Source organism: Myxine glutinosa, chromosome 2 (genome assembly GCF_964187855.1).
Source record: "Myxine glutinosa chromosome 2, kmMyxGlut1.1, whole genome shotgun sequence".
NCBI lineage: Eukaryota > Metazoa > Chordata > Myxini > Myxiniformes > Myxinidae > Myxine > Myxine glutinosa.
In genome coordinates this window covers 114542949-114559202 of record NC_136262.1, presented here as the reverse complement: position 1 = coordinate 114559202, position 16254 = coordinate 114542949, and the positions used below count along the sequence as shown (strand labels likewise).

At 44.9% G+C, this 16254-nt stretch overlaps 1 protein-coding gene across 1 annotated transcript; it reads right to left on the bottom strand.

The window, feature by feature from the left end:
* Window positions 1–3397: 3397 nt before the first annotated feature.
* On the bottom strand, window positions 3398–15007 carry LOC137418239 (retinol-binding protein 2). Its single transcript, XM_068104256.2, has 4 exons — window positions 14852–15007; window positions 14402–14580; window positions 8780–8881; window positions 3398–3551 (listed from the first exon to the last, which is right to left on the bottom strand). The coding sequence occupies exons 1-4, from the start codon at window positions 14937–14939 to the stop codon at window positions 3498–3500; spliced, it is 423 nt and encodes a 140-aa protein (XP_067960357.2). The 5' UTR covers window positions 14940–15007; the 3' UTR covers window positions 3398–3497.
* Between the last annotated feature and the right edge of the window lie 1247 nt (window positions 15008–16254).

The following is a 16254-nucleotide window of genomic DNA, read 5'->3' as shown; positions in this document are numbered from 1 at the left end:
TATTGGAGCATGGAATGAAGGTATTGGAAAGGGTGTTGGAGAGGAGGATAAGGAAGAAAGTGAAGATTGACGAAATGCAGTTTGGATTTATGCCAGGAAGAGGAACGACAGACATGCTCTTTATTGTGAGGCAGTTGCAGGAGAAGTACTTGGAGAAGAGGAAGAATTTGTTTCTTGGGTTTGTTGATCTGGAGAAAGCATTCGATAGGGTTCCACACGAAGTATTGACATGGGCATTGAGGAAGTTAGGAGTGGAGGAATGGTTGATCAGAGTAGTGATGGCAATGTACAAAAGAGCACGCACAGCTGTAAGGACGAAGGACAGGACCAGTGGTGAGTTTGAGGTGAAGGTGGGAGTGCATCAGGGGTCGGTACTAAGTCCACTACTATTTGTAGCGGTGATGGAGGTGCTGGCTCAGAACGTAAAGGAGGGTTTACCGTGGGAGTTGTTGTATGCAGATGGTTTGGTGTTGATTGCGGAAAGTAAGGATGGACTGAAGGAAAATATGAACAAGTGGAAGGAATGTATGGAGACAAAAGGTCTGAAGGTGAATATCAGAAAGACGAAGGTGATGGAAAGTGGTAAAGCATGTGGTGAGGTGGAAAGAACTGGGAGGTGGCCATGTGCTGTGTGCAGGAAGGGTGTCGGAGTGAACTCCATTCAATGTACAATGTACAATGTGCGCTGAGTGGGTTCATCAAAAATGTAGTGGTTTGAGAGGGTCATTAACCAGTGTGGCAGCTACATTCAAATGTAAGGTGTGCACAGAGGGAGCTGCAGATGGAGGAAATGTTGAGTTGGATCTTGGAGACGGCATGAAGCTGGAAGGTGTGAAAACATTTTGCTACCTCGGAGACATGCTGAATGGAGAAGGTGGATCAGACTCGGCAAAGGTTGCTGGAGTGAGATGTGCAAGGAAGAAGTTTCGGGAACTGAGTGGCGTGCTGATGAGGAGGGGAGTGTTGTTGCAGCTGAAGGGAAAGGTGTATGCTGCATGTGTGAGAAGTGTTATGATTTATGGTAGCGAGACATGGGTAATGAACGTAGAGCAGCAACGAAGGCTGGAAAGGGTGGAAATGCGAATGGCTCGGTGGATGTGCGGAATATCGTTGAGAGGAAAACAAATGATGAATTGCGAAAGATGATGGGAAAGGGGCCTGTGATTGATGCTGTGAAGAGGAACAGGTTGAGATGGTTTGGTCATGTGTTGAGGAAGGATGAAAGTGACTGGTTGAGAAGAGTGATGGAAATGAATGTAGAAGGAAGTAGAGGACGGGGAAGACCGAGAAAGACTTGGCTAAAGATGGTCGAAGAAGAAATGCGGGCAAGGGGGTTAACAAGGGGAGATGCAGAAAATAGGGCAAGATGGAGAAGATTGTCATGGGGACCGCAAGGCTAACCCCCGCTCTAGCAGGGAAACGACAAATCAAAGATCGTCATGGGGACCGCAAGGCTAACCCCCACTCTAGCAGGGAAAATGGCCTTAAAATGCATGTTGTTGTTGTTGTTGTTGTTGTATTGTCCCACCAAACGTGCTGCTGAAACCAAGGAAATAAGGATCTCAGCACAATTGCATATCATTCCTTTATGCACAAGTGCTCATGGTTTAGTAGTCGGCACAAGCACGCCCATGTCACAGCGTTGCGAAAACCTGGAAAGGTTGCCAAAACACGGCCGGGTGGTGTTGGCAAGCACAGGAATTTGGTCTGGGTACCAGCACACAAGCGAGTATGAAAACCCAAAATGGACAGCTCAAAGGCCAGTACGTTACCTATCATATCCAGGTAGCACTTTATGAAATGGAAGAATGCTCGTCTTGGTGAAGACTAGTGTTGGAATAAGTTGGCAGAGAAGGCAATGGAATGCCCCCATGCTGTTGATGGCATTTCTCAAAGTTTGGGAAACTATTGTTGATCGAAAGGAACCCTTTACACAGCTGAAAGTTAGCTCCACAAACTAGGCCTAGGAGGATAGCTCAAAAGGTACACGCACTCACCTTGGGTTTGAATCTCGGTGCAGCTGTAAAACGTCACCCTCGGGTTTTGCATCCGTTGCGATACAACGTGCACATACGTCGGATGGAAGTGAAGCCCGAGCACCCCACTACCAGCACTGATGGACATTAAAAACCATTGTGTCTTTTGCTAAGAGCAGGCGAGTTATCGCCGGCACTCTGGTCAAATTCAAACTTCCTGCTCTAACCTACAATGGGGACACTGTTTGCAGCACCTCCATACCTGTGCAAGAAATGAGGCAAACTCACACCATGTCAGGCCAGGTCAGGTATGGGAGCATGCACTGGAGCAGCGCGTCACCGCATCCACTTTCCGAAGGTACTCCAGGAGCCTCCGTCTGGCCATCCCCCAGGCTGATGCCTGGCCCATCCCCATGAGATGCCAATCAACCTGCTGCAACCACTAGGTACGCGGTTGGCCCGTTGGCCTCCTCCACTCACGAGGCTCGCTTGCCGAGTGTATCTGGTGAGCTGGGTCAGCATCCGGAAAATGAGCCACATGTCCATACAGCCGCAGCTGACACTCACAGACCATACAGGAAACAAATCTCATCCGTCTCTCAGCAACCGCTCGTTGGACACAGTCCGACCAGTGATAGCCAAGGATTATACGAAGAGACTAGGTTCCGAAGGAGTAAAGTCTCATTCTTTGGTCCTTGGTGAGGGTCCAAGTCTCGCATCCGTAGAGCAAGACTGGCAGCACCAAGGACTTAGACTCTGACTTTTGTCCTCCTGAATAGATACCGACAAGCACCACACCCCATGATCCAGTGAATCCATGACTCCTCAGGCCCGACCCAGACGTCTATCAACCTCTGGCTCACAACATGCGGAGTCATGAATAACACTGCCATGGAAAGTGAATAAAACTGCCAAACTCGCACCCACATACAGGCAAAAACTCCATCCATCAGACATGAAGCCCTTGCTTCACACCAGACAAATGAACCACAGATGGAAATTGAGGCACATCGCAAGACCTGAAGCCGTACCTCCATAAATAATCAACACCTTGAAACTGCACATGGTGAAGATTAATGACAAAGCAAAACAGCACGTTCAAAATTCAAGGCTGAAAAGCTTGCACAATCTCAAGCAGGCAAAAGGTGAGTTAGGGCCTACACCAGCAAAGTATTAAAGGTTTACCTGTTTGTAAAAAGGCAGAGATATCCGAGTTAATTATTTAATATTAAAAGTACTTTAGACTGTTCGGGGAGGAAAGTGGATTATCCATTAACCAAGGCTTTATATTTGCTGGTATACCTGTGCCCCACAACAGCTGTGCACTCTTTGCTTATCAACTACTCCATGCCTGAAAGTGAACTTTACACCTTTTACTCGGCTGTTAAACAACAAAACCACAGAAACAGTCCAAAGAAAACTTTCAGAATTCAAGATGCAGATTTATTAAGAAAATTCAAACCAAAGGAAAAATCAGTGCAATCAAGTTTCCTCATACACTCCACAGACTCGACAGGTGTTTCAATTCCTCTTCTTGAAGATCTGTTTGCAAACCTGCCCTTCACACGCCATCTCCTGAAACACACAGATAACTCGATGAGTAACCAGTTAGCAGTACCAAAGAATCCAGGTACCTGCACAGATCTATCGTGTGCTGACTGGTACAACAGGTGAAAACATTTAGAAATGCATGTGCATCAACATTTTCATTTCTAGTCTTCAAACCTCAACTAAGAGTCCATTGATGCGTGAAAATTAGTAAAAGTGCATAAATATATCTACAGAGGACGCATGCATATGATTTGAGGCCTGCATTTTTTGTAGAACGCTGAGGCGTTCACGACAGGTCGAGGGCGGAACCGGGACGAGTTTCCGCTCCATCCTAAGATACTAGACTGGAGATTATTTGGGCACAAGAAATTTCGTCAGGATGCTGGAGATAACGCTCCTACTCTTCCCGAAGAACACCGGGAGATTTAACCCCCCACTTGATGCTGGCACAGGGAACACCCGGCTTAACGACCTTCTGCCGGACGGCGCACACAGACGCGTCGCCCTGGGTGTGAAACACCAGGATGGCGGTTTAGAGCTGGGTCCAGATTCGAACAAAGGTTAGACAACTCAGGCATGCACACCTGTAAGCGATGCTACCAGTTCATACGGTGTGTATAAAATATTACCTCCCCAACTTAAGGTGGACGGAGGTTACGTTTTCACCCCTGGCTGTGAACATATCTCAAAAAGTTGGACGGATTCGGACGAAATTTTCGGGACAGGTTGGGTGTGTGACAAGGATGAAACGATTCGAATTTGGTGAAGATCCGAGTCAGACTAAATATATATATATATATATAATATATATATATATATATATATAGTAACGGATTTAGGAAACCGTGCACTGTGTGTAATTCATTGTAAATATACCCCCATTGTAAATAATGTAATGATTCCTGTAAATACCTCCATTCATGTAAAGATCAAAGGTCGTCCTTTAGTTAGTCCATTACACACACGTAGGCCACCATAGAACCTCTCTATAGTAATTTCTTTATTATGTGTATCAGTTAAGGCTGTGTCTCCACTAGTTGACCTTGCGCTGCACCAAATGAAATAAGATGGAGCCCCATTGCCAACTGCATTGCCTCCATTGCCAACTGCATTCTCCGCCATTCAACATGTGCTCCAACTCGAAGGGCGTGGCCCCACCTCGTCATCAAGAGTGGAGCCCCCAAACGACCAACCAGAGATCAGGGGTATGGCTTGAGAGGCGTGACCAAGAAACATCTAGCAGGTTCACGAAGATTCGAGGGTGTGGCCTATATAACCCGTTGCGCGGAGCCTCCACTAGGAGTTGAGGAGTTCCGTGGCAAGCAGTTCTGCAAAGAGTTTGGGGGAGGTGCTTGCGCAGGTGGCGGTCCTGTTGAGCTTCGGAGGACGTACGAGGCCTGAGACGCTGCCCCTGCACGTGAAGCCCTGACGCGTTGCTGCGCACAAAACCTGCTGTGTGAACCAGATTGTGGGGGAGTCGGCGGCCGTTCGCCTCCAGCCTGCCATTCGGCCCGGACCTGAACCTTCCTCTCCTTCCAGCCATTCGTTCCTGCCTTCATTCCCCATTCGTGTGAGTCTGCCTGTCGTCTGTCCTTTGTGTTGTCCTGGGTATAAGTTAAGCCTGCATAAGTAAGAATTGCCCTGTGTATCTGCTTCTTCCTCTTCCCTGTAAATTACTTCGTTTTTTTTTTTTTTTGTACACTGAATCGAGGCTCGTGAAAGAGCTGACATTTACTTCACAAACAAATCAACCAGAAACAAAATATATAAAAAGAGGGAGCGGAAGACAAGAGAAGGGGAAGCACACAAACACTTGAGAGCACACAACATTTAAGAGCAGGGAGATGTGTGGGAGGGAGAGGGCTTGGGGGGATGAGGTGTGGGAAGGGGGGGGGGGGGGGTGGGAGAAGTATAAAACACAAGGACACCAAGGACTTCCAGGACAGAAGTTGGTATTTCAAAAAAGTGGAATTGGGGTGAAATTAGCGGGGATAGAAAAGATGAAGGTTTGATGGGGGAAGATAAGAGATGGTGGTGAACAGCTGTTTTAAAGACCTGGAGGGTGGAGTGGGATTGAAGAGAGTGAGGGAGTTTGTTCCAGAGGCGGGAGAAAAGAGGAATGAAGGTGAGCAGAGAGTCTTGATTTTGGCAGTTTAACCATAAGAGGGTTGCAGGCAGATCTTGTGCGACCTGTAGGAATATTTGCGGGACAGAGCCCAGAGAGCTGGGGGGGGGGGGGGCAAGGCCAGAGAGGAGTCGGTAGAAGACGGAAAGACCAACAACCTGCCTGCGGTGAGTGAGTGAGAGCCCCTTGGAGTTAGCTTCATCGCGGGAGATTCCAATGATTCTGAATGCTTTGGTTTCAACAGCGTGAAGACGAGCTAGGTGTGAGGCAGGAGCACCAGCCCAGAGGGGAGAGCAGTATTCCATTGAGCTGCAGATGAAAGCCTTGTATGTGGTGAGGAGCTCAGGTGTGCCAAGGAAGGACTTCGCACGACGGAGGAGGCCCAGTCGGCGACTGGCTCTGGAGGCCAGATTTGAAATGTGGTTTTCCCAGGAAAGATCATGGCAGATAGTGAGACCCAAAAGCTTGAGTGACAGAACTTCTTGGAGGATTATTCAGAAAGTGGATGGGAGGGTTGTCCAGTCGGTCTTTTCGGAGAGACATCGTAAGAGTGTGAGATTTGTCAGGATTGAAAGACAATTGAAATTTGCACTGGCCGTCCCCCCCTTGATTAACCCCCCCAATATATATATTAATAATAATAATAATAATAATAATATATACAGACTTGGCATTTAATATGGAATTTTTTTTATTTTTTTTCTTGACTTGGGTTTACTTTCTTAACTCAGTATATCAATCTGGTGAGTTTCTTTTACACTTTGGTGATTTATTTGTTAAAAGAACCATGTCACTGATTGTCTGTCGCAGCAAGAAGTCAACAACAGGATTACATCACAGGTGGCGTGGCAAAATGTACGGACAGGTGCATTTGATGATCGACTTCACAGTCGGGTATACAAGGGTTGTTGCGTTCTGTATTAGTGGAAAACAACTGCTGCACGTCTCCAAAAGTTATTGCCGCTTCCTCTGGAGATGGTCCGTCAACTCGACAATGCTGTTTGTCATGGAGTGGTGGCTTTACGAAATTACGGCATGAAACAGTGTGCTATTGCTCAGCAGTATGGCATCACTCAAGGTCAGGTGTCAAAGATCCTGAAACGAAATGCTCGGAGGGGTGTCCCTACTCCAATACCGAGGCCAGGACATCCCTGCAGAAGCACAAGGAGGGATGATCGCCAGCTGCACCGGTTCGTCCGCAATGGCCGTACCAAGTCAGCTAATCGGCTTAGGGCTGAGTGGCAGCAACTGACAAATGTGCCTGTATCCAGAAGGCTAGTCAACCAACAACTGGTTCAAGCAGGCTATCGTGCCAGGCGTCCCCTGAGAAAGCCACGCCTGACCAGACAACACCGCCAGCGCCGATTGCAGTGGGCCAGAGCACCGTCAATGGCAGCCAGGACACTTGAATCACGTGATCTTCAGTGACGAGTCTAGATTTCTGGTCTATCGTCAATATGGCCACGTCTGAGTGCGCAGACAAGTGCATGGAGCCTACAACAAAGATTGTATAGTGCCAAGAGTCCAAGCTGGAGGTGGTGGGGTGACTGTTTGGGCTGCTTTTCATGCAGGGGGCAAAACTGACCTGGTTGTTCTGAATGGAAACCTGAACCAGTTCAAGTACAGGGCCATTCTGGAAGAAACATTGCTTCCATTTGCTCGTGCAGCCTTTCGAGGAAACTGTCTTCCAAGATGACAATGCACGGCCTCATCGTGCTCGCATGATCCAACACTTTCTTGCTGACTGTGGTGTAGAGCATATGGAGTGGCCTGCCATGTCCCCGGATATGAATCCGATAGAGAACTTGTGGGCAGAATTAACATGTCAAATCGACAACTTGGACCAGCAGCCGACCTCTGTCCATGAATTGCAGCAGGCTATTGTCACTGCATGACAAGCGATTCCTGTCCAAACCTTGGCAAATCTCGTGAACAGCATGCCTCAACGTGTACGTGCTCTCCTGAATGCTCGTGGGGGTTACACAAAGTACTGAACTGTAATTTTCCTGTCCGTAATCCCAGTCGTAATTTAACTTTTGTTTTTGTTAAAAAAATTTTTGGCTAATGTGCAAAATAAAGATATACTTCTGGAAAACGTACAGAAGTTTAACACAGTACTGTCCATGAATTGAGTTCGATATCAGTTTACATCACTTTCAAGGAGCAATTTATTTGTTGCGAAATGTCAAATGTGGTTTTTGTTTCTTTTAAAGGTCACATTAACAAAATCTAGAATAATTTCAACATAATTCCAATGAACTTTTGGTTCTAAGACATCTTGAAAAGTTCACCCCCACAAAAAAAATATTCCATATTAAATGCCAAGTCTGTATATATATATATATATATATATATATATATATATATATATATATATATATATATATTAATAATAATAACAAAAATATAAATATATATATTAATAATAATAATAATAATACAAATATAAATATATTTAAAAAATAAAAAAAAATTAATAATAATAATAATAATAAAAATATAAATATATATTTTAAACAAGTGATATATATATATTTTTTCACCATTGAGAAATGGGCCTAAAAAAAAAATACATGGCATGATGTAAAAGTTGTGGCTGGATTATGGCAAAACTAGGTGGATGAGTTGGGTAGGTGACAACAAGCCGATTATATTTTGGTTCAGGTCCGAATCCAGATCCGGCCCATCATTGGGATACAAAACGTAAACTGTTCAGCCTGGCGGAGGTGTGCGCTCCACCGAATGTAGTACTCGTTTTAAGTACATTTGTTTTCAGCTACAAACGATGAACAAATCCACTCAAAAAACAGTTAAACCACAAGCAGACTCGTTCTGTATTTTTCCACATTGTCATCAGAAAAACAGGACAAAGTTCAATTACATCTGGGACCAATTTATACATGCAAACAACCCCACCCAGTCACGCGAATATGAGAGCGCAAACATACCCCCTGCAAGTCAGACATGGTTATACAACTGGACAGGTGAAACACCAAAACACCTCAACATCACAAGTTGGACCTCAAGGTGCATCACTTCAACAATGCACCACACAGAACATTTCACAGCATGCCATGTCGGATTAACCCACCTTGAGAACCATTCCACAACCCTCCAACTCACTCACCAGGTGCAAAAGATCTCCCTCGAGCCAGTGGGACCACGAGCGGTCTTTCTTCTCTCCAATTTGGGTGCACACCATTCGCTCACCTTCCCAGCGTACAGTGCTCTGCACGGGCAGTAGCGGCATTAAGGCCAAGCAATCCATGCATAGCACCCAAGGCTACAAGGAACTCCCCTACCACCCATAACTGTTTGAAACTACCCCACCTCCTCCAAGATCATGGTGGGGGAGGTCAGCATCACGATGCCAACAAGACGTCAACTTGTGAGCAGTGATATGCAGCACAAAAACACTCCGCATCAAGGAAAATATATAAATAAAAACAACCGTCAGGATTATTCAGGAAAAAAATTTCCCCATGATATTAAAGACAACATTACCAAATTAGGGTTTGAAGTGAGTAGAGAAAGCTGCTGAAGTAGAATAACCATGTTTAATGCATACAACACAACCAGAGTGAAGTCGTTGATGTGACATCGCAAATCCAAACCGTTCCCACCTAAAGCAAAGATGAAAGATGGCAAAACGATCCGCCACAAATAACCCAATATCATATTTTGAGTGAAAATCTTCTGTTATAACCCATTACCCGAAGTCCACACACCATGGGGCATGAACCGGGGGTCAAATCCAGAAAATCGTTACACATTTCACACGTCCCCAATGTTGGTTGCATATACACTGCCTTCAGAAAGTATTCACACCCATTGACTTTTTCATAGTTTGTTGTGACGGCCTGAATTTAAAATCGATCAAATTTTAATTTGTCACCGATCTATACAAAATACCCCATAAAAATAAAGTGAAAACAAGTTTTTAGAAATGTTAATAAATTTATTTAAAATGAAATAGAAATATTCAAATTTACACAAGTATTCAATCCCCCGAGTCAATACTTCATAGAAGCGCCTTTGGCAGTGATTACAGCTTCCGATCTTCTTGGGTATGTCTGTGTCGGCTTTGCACATCTGGATTTTGGGAGTTATCCCATTCTTTCTTGCAGATTTGCTCAAACTCTGTCATGTTGATGGGGAGCGTCGGTGAACAGCAATCTTCAAGATTCTCAATGCGATTCAGGTCTGTGCTTTCGCTGGGCCACTGAAGGACTTTCACGTTCTTGTTCTGAAGCCATTCCAGTGACGCTTTGGCTGTTTGCTTGGGGTCATTGTCCTGTTTGAATATAAATTGTCACCACAGTCTAAGGTCTTTTGCACTCTGAAGCAGATTCTCCACAGAGATTTGCCTGTATTTAGCTCCATTCATTGTTCCCTCTGTCCTGACAAGTCTCCTAGTCCCTGTTGCTGAAAAGCATCCCCATAGCATGATGCTGCCACCACCATGCATCACAGTTGGAATGGTGTTAAATGGGTGATGAGCTGTGCTCGATTTCCACCAGACCAGAGTAACCTAACCCTTTGCATTCAGGCCAAAGAGCTCCATTTTCATCTCATCAGACCACACAATATTTTGCCTCATGCTCCAAATCTTTCACGTTCCTTTTTGCAAACTCCAGGTGTGCTATCATGTGCCTTTTTCTCAGGAGTGGCTTTCATCTGGCCCCTCTCCCATAAAGCCTAGATTTGTGAAGTGCTGCAGAGACTGTTGTCCTTTTCGTAGGTTGTCTCATCTCAGCCAAGGAACTCTGTAGTTCTGTCAGAGTGGTCATTTTGGTTCTTGGTCACCTCCCTGATCAAGGTCCTTCTTGCCCGGTTGTTCAGTTTGGTCAGACAGCCAGCTCAAGGAAGAGTCTGGGTTGTTCCATATTCTTTCCATTTCCTAATAATGGAGCCGATTGTGCTCTTGGAAAGTTTCATCACTATAGAAATTGTTTTATACCCTTCCCCAGATCTACGTCCCCTCACAATTCTATCTTGGAGTTCTACAGACAGTTCCTTGGACTTAATGGCAGAATTTCTGCTCTGATATGCACTGTCAACAGTGGGACCTCATATAGAAAGGTGTTTGTCTCGTTTCTTGTCCAACCAAATGATGTCCAATCAATTGAATTGGCCACGCGTGGACTCCAATGAGGTTGTAGAGACTTCAATGATTAATTATCAAAGGAAACGATGCACCTGAGCTCAATTTGGAGTGTCATAGCAAAGTGGTTCAACACTTATTGACTCGAGACATTTCAGCTTTTCATTAGCCCGTGCCCTGCACAGGGGGAGACGGGGTTTTGCAATCGTGTGAGTGTGTGAGTGTGTGAGTGTGTGAGTGTGTGAGTGTGTGAGTGTGTGAGTGTGTGAGTGTGTGAGTGTGTGAGTGTGTGAGTGTGTGAGTGTGTGAGTGTGAGTGTGTCGCAACTTTTTTTTAACCATTGGAGTTTTGTTATCATGATGAAGCTTTGGCGAAAATTTGATAACACTGTCAAGGCAAATATACAATTGTCAAAAGGTCAAAGGTCAGCACCACAAAATCGTCAATTTTCATCCAATTGACCTGAAATTTTAAGAATTTGCAGATTGGTTCACAAAATTGGTTCACCAATCAAAAGCTAGAAGCCGATTGTTTTTTTAAGATCTAAAGCTCAAAGGTCAAGGCTGCAGAAAATCAGCAATTTTCACGGAATGCAATGGCCTTTCTTGCGTTGTACAAGGTTGTTCACTTAGCGATAAACGAGCGTTTTGAGACTTTACATGCCCAGAAAGATGAACCCATGCTTCGTCTGTGGGGGAAAAAAAACAAACAAAAAAACAAACAAACAACATCGAAAACATTGTCTTTTTCTCTTACCTTCCTCTGGGGCCACTCAGTCGGCAGCGTCACGTTTCTCTTTACCTGGCTCCAGTAACTGATGCACAACATGGATTTCGTAGGGATAAAGTTTGAGTGTCGAGCACCTTCCTTGTACTGGAATATGAACAGTGAGCCTGTTGCTGCTTCGCTAAACTTCAGATTTATTCGGGCTTGCTTCCATTCTTTCCCGTACTTCATCCACTTTCTCTAGGGTAACAACACTTGGCTGGCTTTTTAAACTTTCACGCATCCTGTTTCTCTAAACTGCTTCAGCAGTTTCCATATCACCGATTTTGAAGGTTTTGCATGAGCACCAAAGCGACTGTTAAATGAAATTTGACATTCCCTAAAGGATGCATCATTCTTGGTGTAATGTTCGACGAGAAACACGTGTTCTTGCACAGTGAAAACAGTTAATCACTGCCGGGTCACGTGATACCGGATAACTCGCAGGATCATGCTAGGTCTTTCTGTAACATTCGGCTACATTTACACAAAGTATTAGGTTCCTAACATAGTTTTGTGGATGGGAATTATTTAGGGTTCTCGAATAAAAACAACCTGTAGTAATGGCAAAATAACTTGGGATTTACCCTATGATTGGGTCCCCATGATACCATCACGTTATTGACCCGATGATTGGGTCCCTCGGAGATCATAACGTTATTTACCCGATGATTGGGTCCCCATGAGACCAGAACTTTATTTACCCGATGATTGGGTCCCCATGATACCATCACGTTATTGACCCTATGATTGTGTCCCCATGATACCATCACGTTATTGACCCAATGATTGGGTCCCTCGGAGATCATAACGTTATTTACCCGATGATTGGGTCCCCATGATACCATCACGTTATTGACCCGATGATTGGGTCCCCACGAGACCATTACATTATGTACCCGATGATTGGGTCCCCATGAGAACATCAGCGTTATGTACCCGATGATTGGTTCCCTCGGAGATCATAATGTTATGTACCCGATGATTGGGTCCCCACGAGACCATTACATTATGTACCCGATGATTGGGTCCCCATGAGACCATCACGTTATTTACCCGATGATCGGGTCCCCATGAGACCATCACGTTATTTACCCGATGATCGGGTCCCCATGAGACCATCACGTTATTTACCCGATGATCGGGTCCCCATGAGACCATCACGTTATTTACCCGATGATCGGGTCCCCATGAGACCATAACTTTATTTACCCGTTGATTGGGTCCCCATTAAACCATAACTTTATTTTCCCGATGATTTGGTCACCATGAGACCATAACTTTATTTACCCGATGATTGGGTCCCCATGAGATCATAACGTTATTTACCCGATGATTTGGTCACCATGAGACCATAACTTTATTTACCCGTTGATTGGGTCCCCATTAAACCATAACTTTATTTTCCCGATGATTTGGTCACCATGAGACCATAACTTTATTTACCCGTTGATTGGGTCCCCATGAGATCATAACGTTATTTACCCGATGATTTGGTCACCATGAGACCATAACTTTATTTACCCGTTGATTGGGTCCCCATTAAACCATAACTTTATTTACCCGTTGATTGGGTCCCCATTAGACCATAACTTTATTTACCCGTTGATTTGGTCCCCATGAGATCATAACGTTATTTACCCGATGATTGGGTCCCCATGAGATCATAACGTTATTTACCCGATGATTTGGTCACCATGAGACCATAACTTTATTTACCCGTTGATTGGGTCCCCATTAAACCATAACTTTATTTTCCCGATGATTTGGTCACCATGAGACCATAACTTTATTTACCCGTTGATTGGGTCCCCATGAGATCATAACGTTATTTACCCGATGATTTGGTCACCATGAGACCATAACTTTATTTACCCGTTGATTGGGTCCCCATTAGACCATAACTTTATTTACCCGTTGATTTGGTCCCCATGAGATCATAACGTTATTTACCCGATGATTGGGTCCCCATGAGATCATAACGTTATTTACCCGATGATTTGGTCACCATGAGACCATAACTTTATTTACCCGTTGATTGGGTCCCCATTAAACCATAACTTTATTTTCCCGATGATTTGGTCACCATGAGACCATAACTTTATTTACCCGTTGATTGGGTCCCCATGAGATCATAACGTTATTTACCCGATGATTTGGTCACCATGAGACCATAACTTTATTTACCCGTTGATTGGGTCCCCATTAAACCATCACGTTATGTACCCAATGATTGGGTCCCCATGAGACCACAACGTTATGTACCCGATGATTGTGTCCCCACGAGACCATCAGCGTTATGTACCCGATGATTGATTCTCTCGGAGATCATAACGTTATGTACCCGATGATTGGGTCCCTATGAGACCATCACGTTATTTACCCGATTGGATCCCCATGAGACCATAACGTTATGTACCCGATGATTGTGTCCCCACGAGACCATCAGCGTTATGTACCCGATGATTGATTCTCTCGGAGATCATAACGTTATGTACCCGATGATTGGGTCCCCACGAGACCAGTCACGTTTTGGATTGGGTCTTCGAACGACTAACGGTGTCACCGTGCACAGGTCATGGTGAAGTTAAAGAGATGGAATTTAAACAAAATTACAAAAATATCGCCGAGAACAAGAAACTCCATTGTGCTGTACAGTAAACCACACTTTAACAATTATACAATTATACAGAAGAATCAGTTCATGGTGCTCAACCGATCGTGTCACCACGTTCGAACTACTACGTCACTCGGATTGGTTAGGTCACCATACCTGGTAGACAGACCAATCGGTAATCGATCGGAGGTGAAACTTAACGTATGATCGATCAGGAGGTACCGGACACGGACACAACCACCGACCACGTGGGCCGGACGCACCTTGAGGTGTCTGCCATCCAGACCTTTGGTGTGCTCGTCGAACTCTTGTCCCACGGTGAAGGACAAATCGTAGTTGCGAAACGAGCTTAAGGTCTTGAAGCAAAACTTGTCTCCCTCCTGGGTCACCACCTTCTGGGGCTTGAGCAGGTTCCCGATCTTCCTCGTGGGGTAATCGATCCCTGTGGAAATAAGTTTAGGGGATCACTCTCGGGTCCAGGTGGCGGCACCGCCTCGGCCAAATAAGCCAGGTGTTGGGACGCTCGTGGGGAGGGGGTAAAGCGGATCTTCACCCACAGAGGTGTGCGCAGGTGTTCGCATTGCAACCAAGGTACAACAAAAAAAATTTTTAAATCCTTATAGCAAAACTACAGGAACACCTCGTAAAGGTAATCATGGTGTTCAGGTAGGCCTATAGCGAATTGATCTCTTCTCGAGTGTGAAAAGACTCACCCAAGATCTTCATGTAACCGTCAAAGTTCTCGCCGCTCACGAAATCGTACGTTCCGCTGAAATCCACAGCCATGGCGACAATAAACATGCTTCAAACTGAATGTGCGGAGCAATGTGGAAGAGACCGATCAACGGGGGAGGAGCGACTAGCGCGCGCTCTTTAAATCAATCAATCAATCAATTCAAGCACGCGCGCTTAAAGGGACTCACTATACGCTCATACACAGGTCGGCTGCTCGGCTTCTTCTTCTTCTGGGTCGAGGTTGTTTTTTATATGTTTGTTTGGTTATTAGTTTCTTTATTTATTACCCTCGCCAGAGGAGAGGGTATTGCATTTGAGTCCGTTTGTTTGTCCGCACCTTTGGTCCGATTGGCAGGAAATTTTCACCAAAGGTGCACCTCCTGTCTAATTTTTAATGACAATCATGACGTCATAGGTCACGTGGTTCGGCCGCCATCTTCGAAAAACCGAAAAACTTTGCACCTCTATATCTCCGAAAGCGCTGCGTCGAAAAAAATTGAGACGTGGCTCATTGTAAAGAACTCTCCATGGGGAATAACATATGTTAATGATGAGGTCACAGGTGCCTCCATTATGACGTCATAATTCGACAAGTACAAAACTTCATCCGATCAAGATGAAATGAGCGTCATCTCGGGATAAATTGGTGGAGGGGAAAAAAATTGTTTTGAGACAAGATCCTCAAAAACCACTAAAAGCCCTTTTTCTCCGAAACGGCTAAACATATCGCGGCAAAACATTACATGCATGATCGCATACCCATGACGAACCAAAGGTTGCACGACCATGACGTCATAAGTCAATGGTTTGGCGGCTATGATTTTTAAAAAGCCACTCCCCCAAAACGGCTGAACAGATCGAACTGAAACATCAAACATATGTTCCCCATGCCTTGTGTATACCATGCTCCCCTTGAATAATTCATGCATCACATGGTTTGGTGGTCATGTTGGATTGAACGAAAATCTTTAAAAAACGATATCTCTTGAACCACTTCATTGATCAATGTGAATGTAGTAGTTGTAAAGCGGAACACTTGTTTAAAATTTCAATATGATTGGTCTTATGGTCCGGCAGCCAGGAGTTGTTATTGTGTGAAATGGAAAAACCCTACGACTGTACATGTACAAAAGTAATGAAAGAATGTACAAAAACACCCCACAGACATGTCCTGGCAAGGGTCTGCAATCTCTGATTGCTCTTTCTTGGTTTATTATGGGCCTGTTGGTCAATTGAACCAAATTTGCATTGGTCGTCACCGCCTTCTAGCATACCTGCCTGCCGGACTTGGGAGTATTTTACGTGCTCGTGGACTTTTGGGTCCTCGGCGACTTTTGGGTCATCTGGGTCTTTTAAATTCACAGGGACTTTTAGGTCATCT

Bases quoted from the DNA above. Each gene is read 5' to 3' on its own strand.
- LOC137418239 (XM_068104256.2), bottom strand. From the start codon at position 14,939: ATGTTTATTGTCGCCATGGCTGTGGATTTCAGCGGAACGTACGATTTC. The intron at 8,882-14,401 runs GTGCGTCCGGCC...CTGCCCGTGCAG, and splicing joins TGGATGGCAGACACCTCAAG to AGCACTGTACGCTGGGAAGG. The intron at 3,552-8,779 runs GTGAGTGAGTTG...TGTGTGTTTCAG, and splicing joins AGGGAGATCTTTTGCACCTG to GAGATGGCGTGTGAAGGGCA.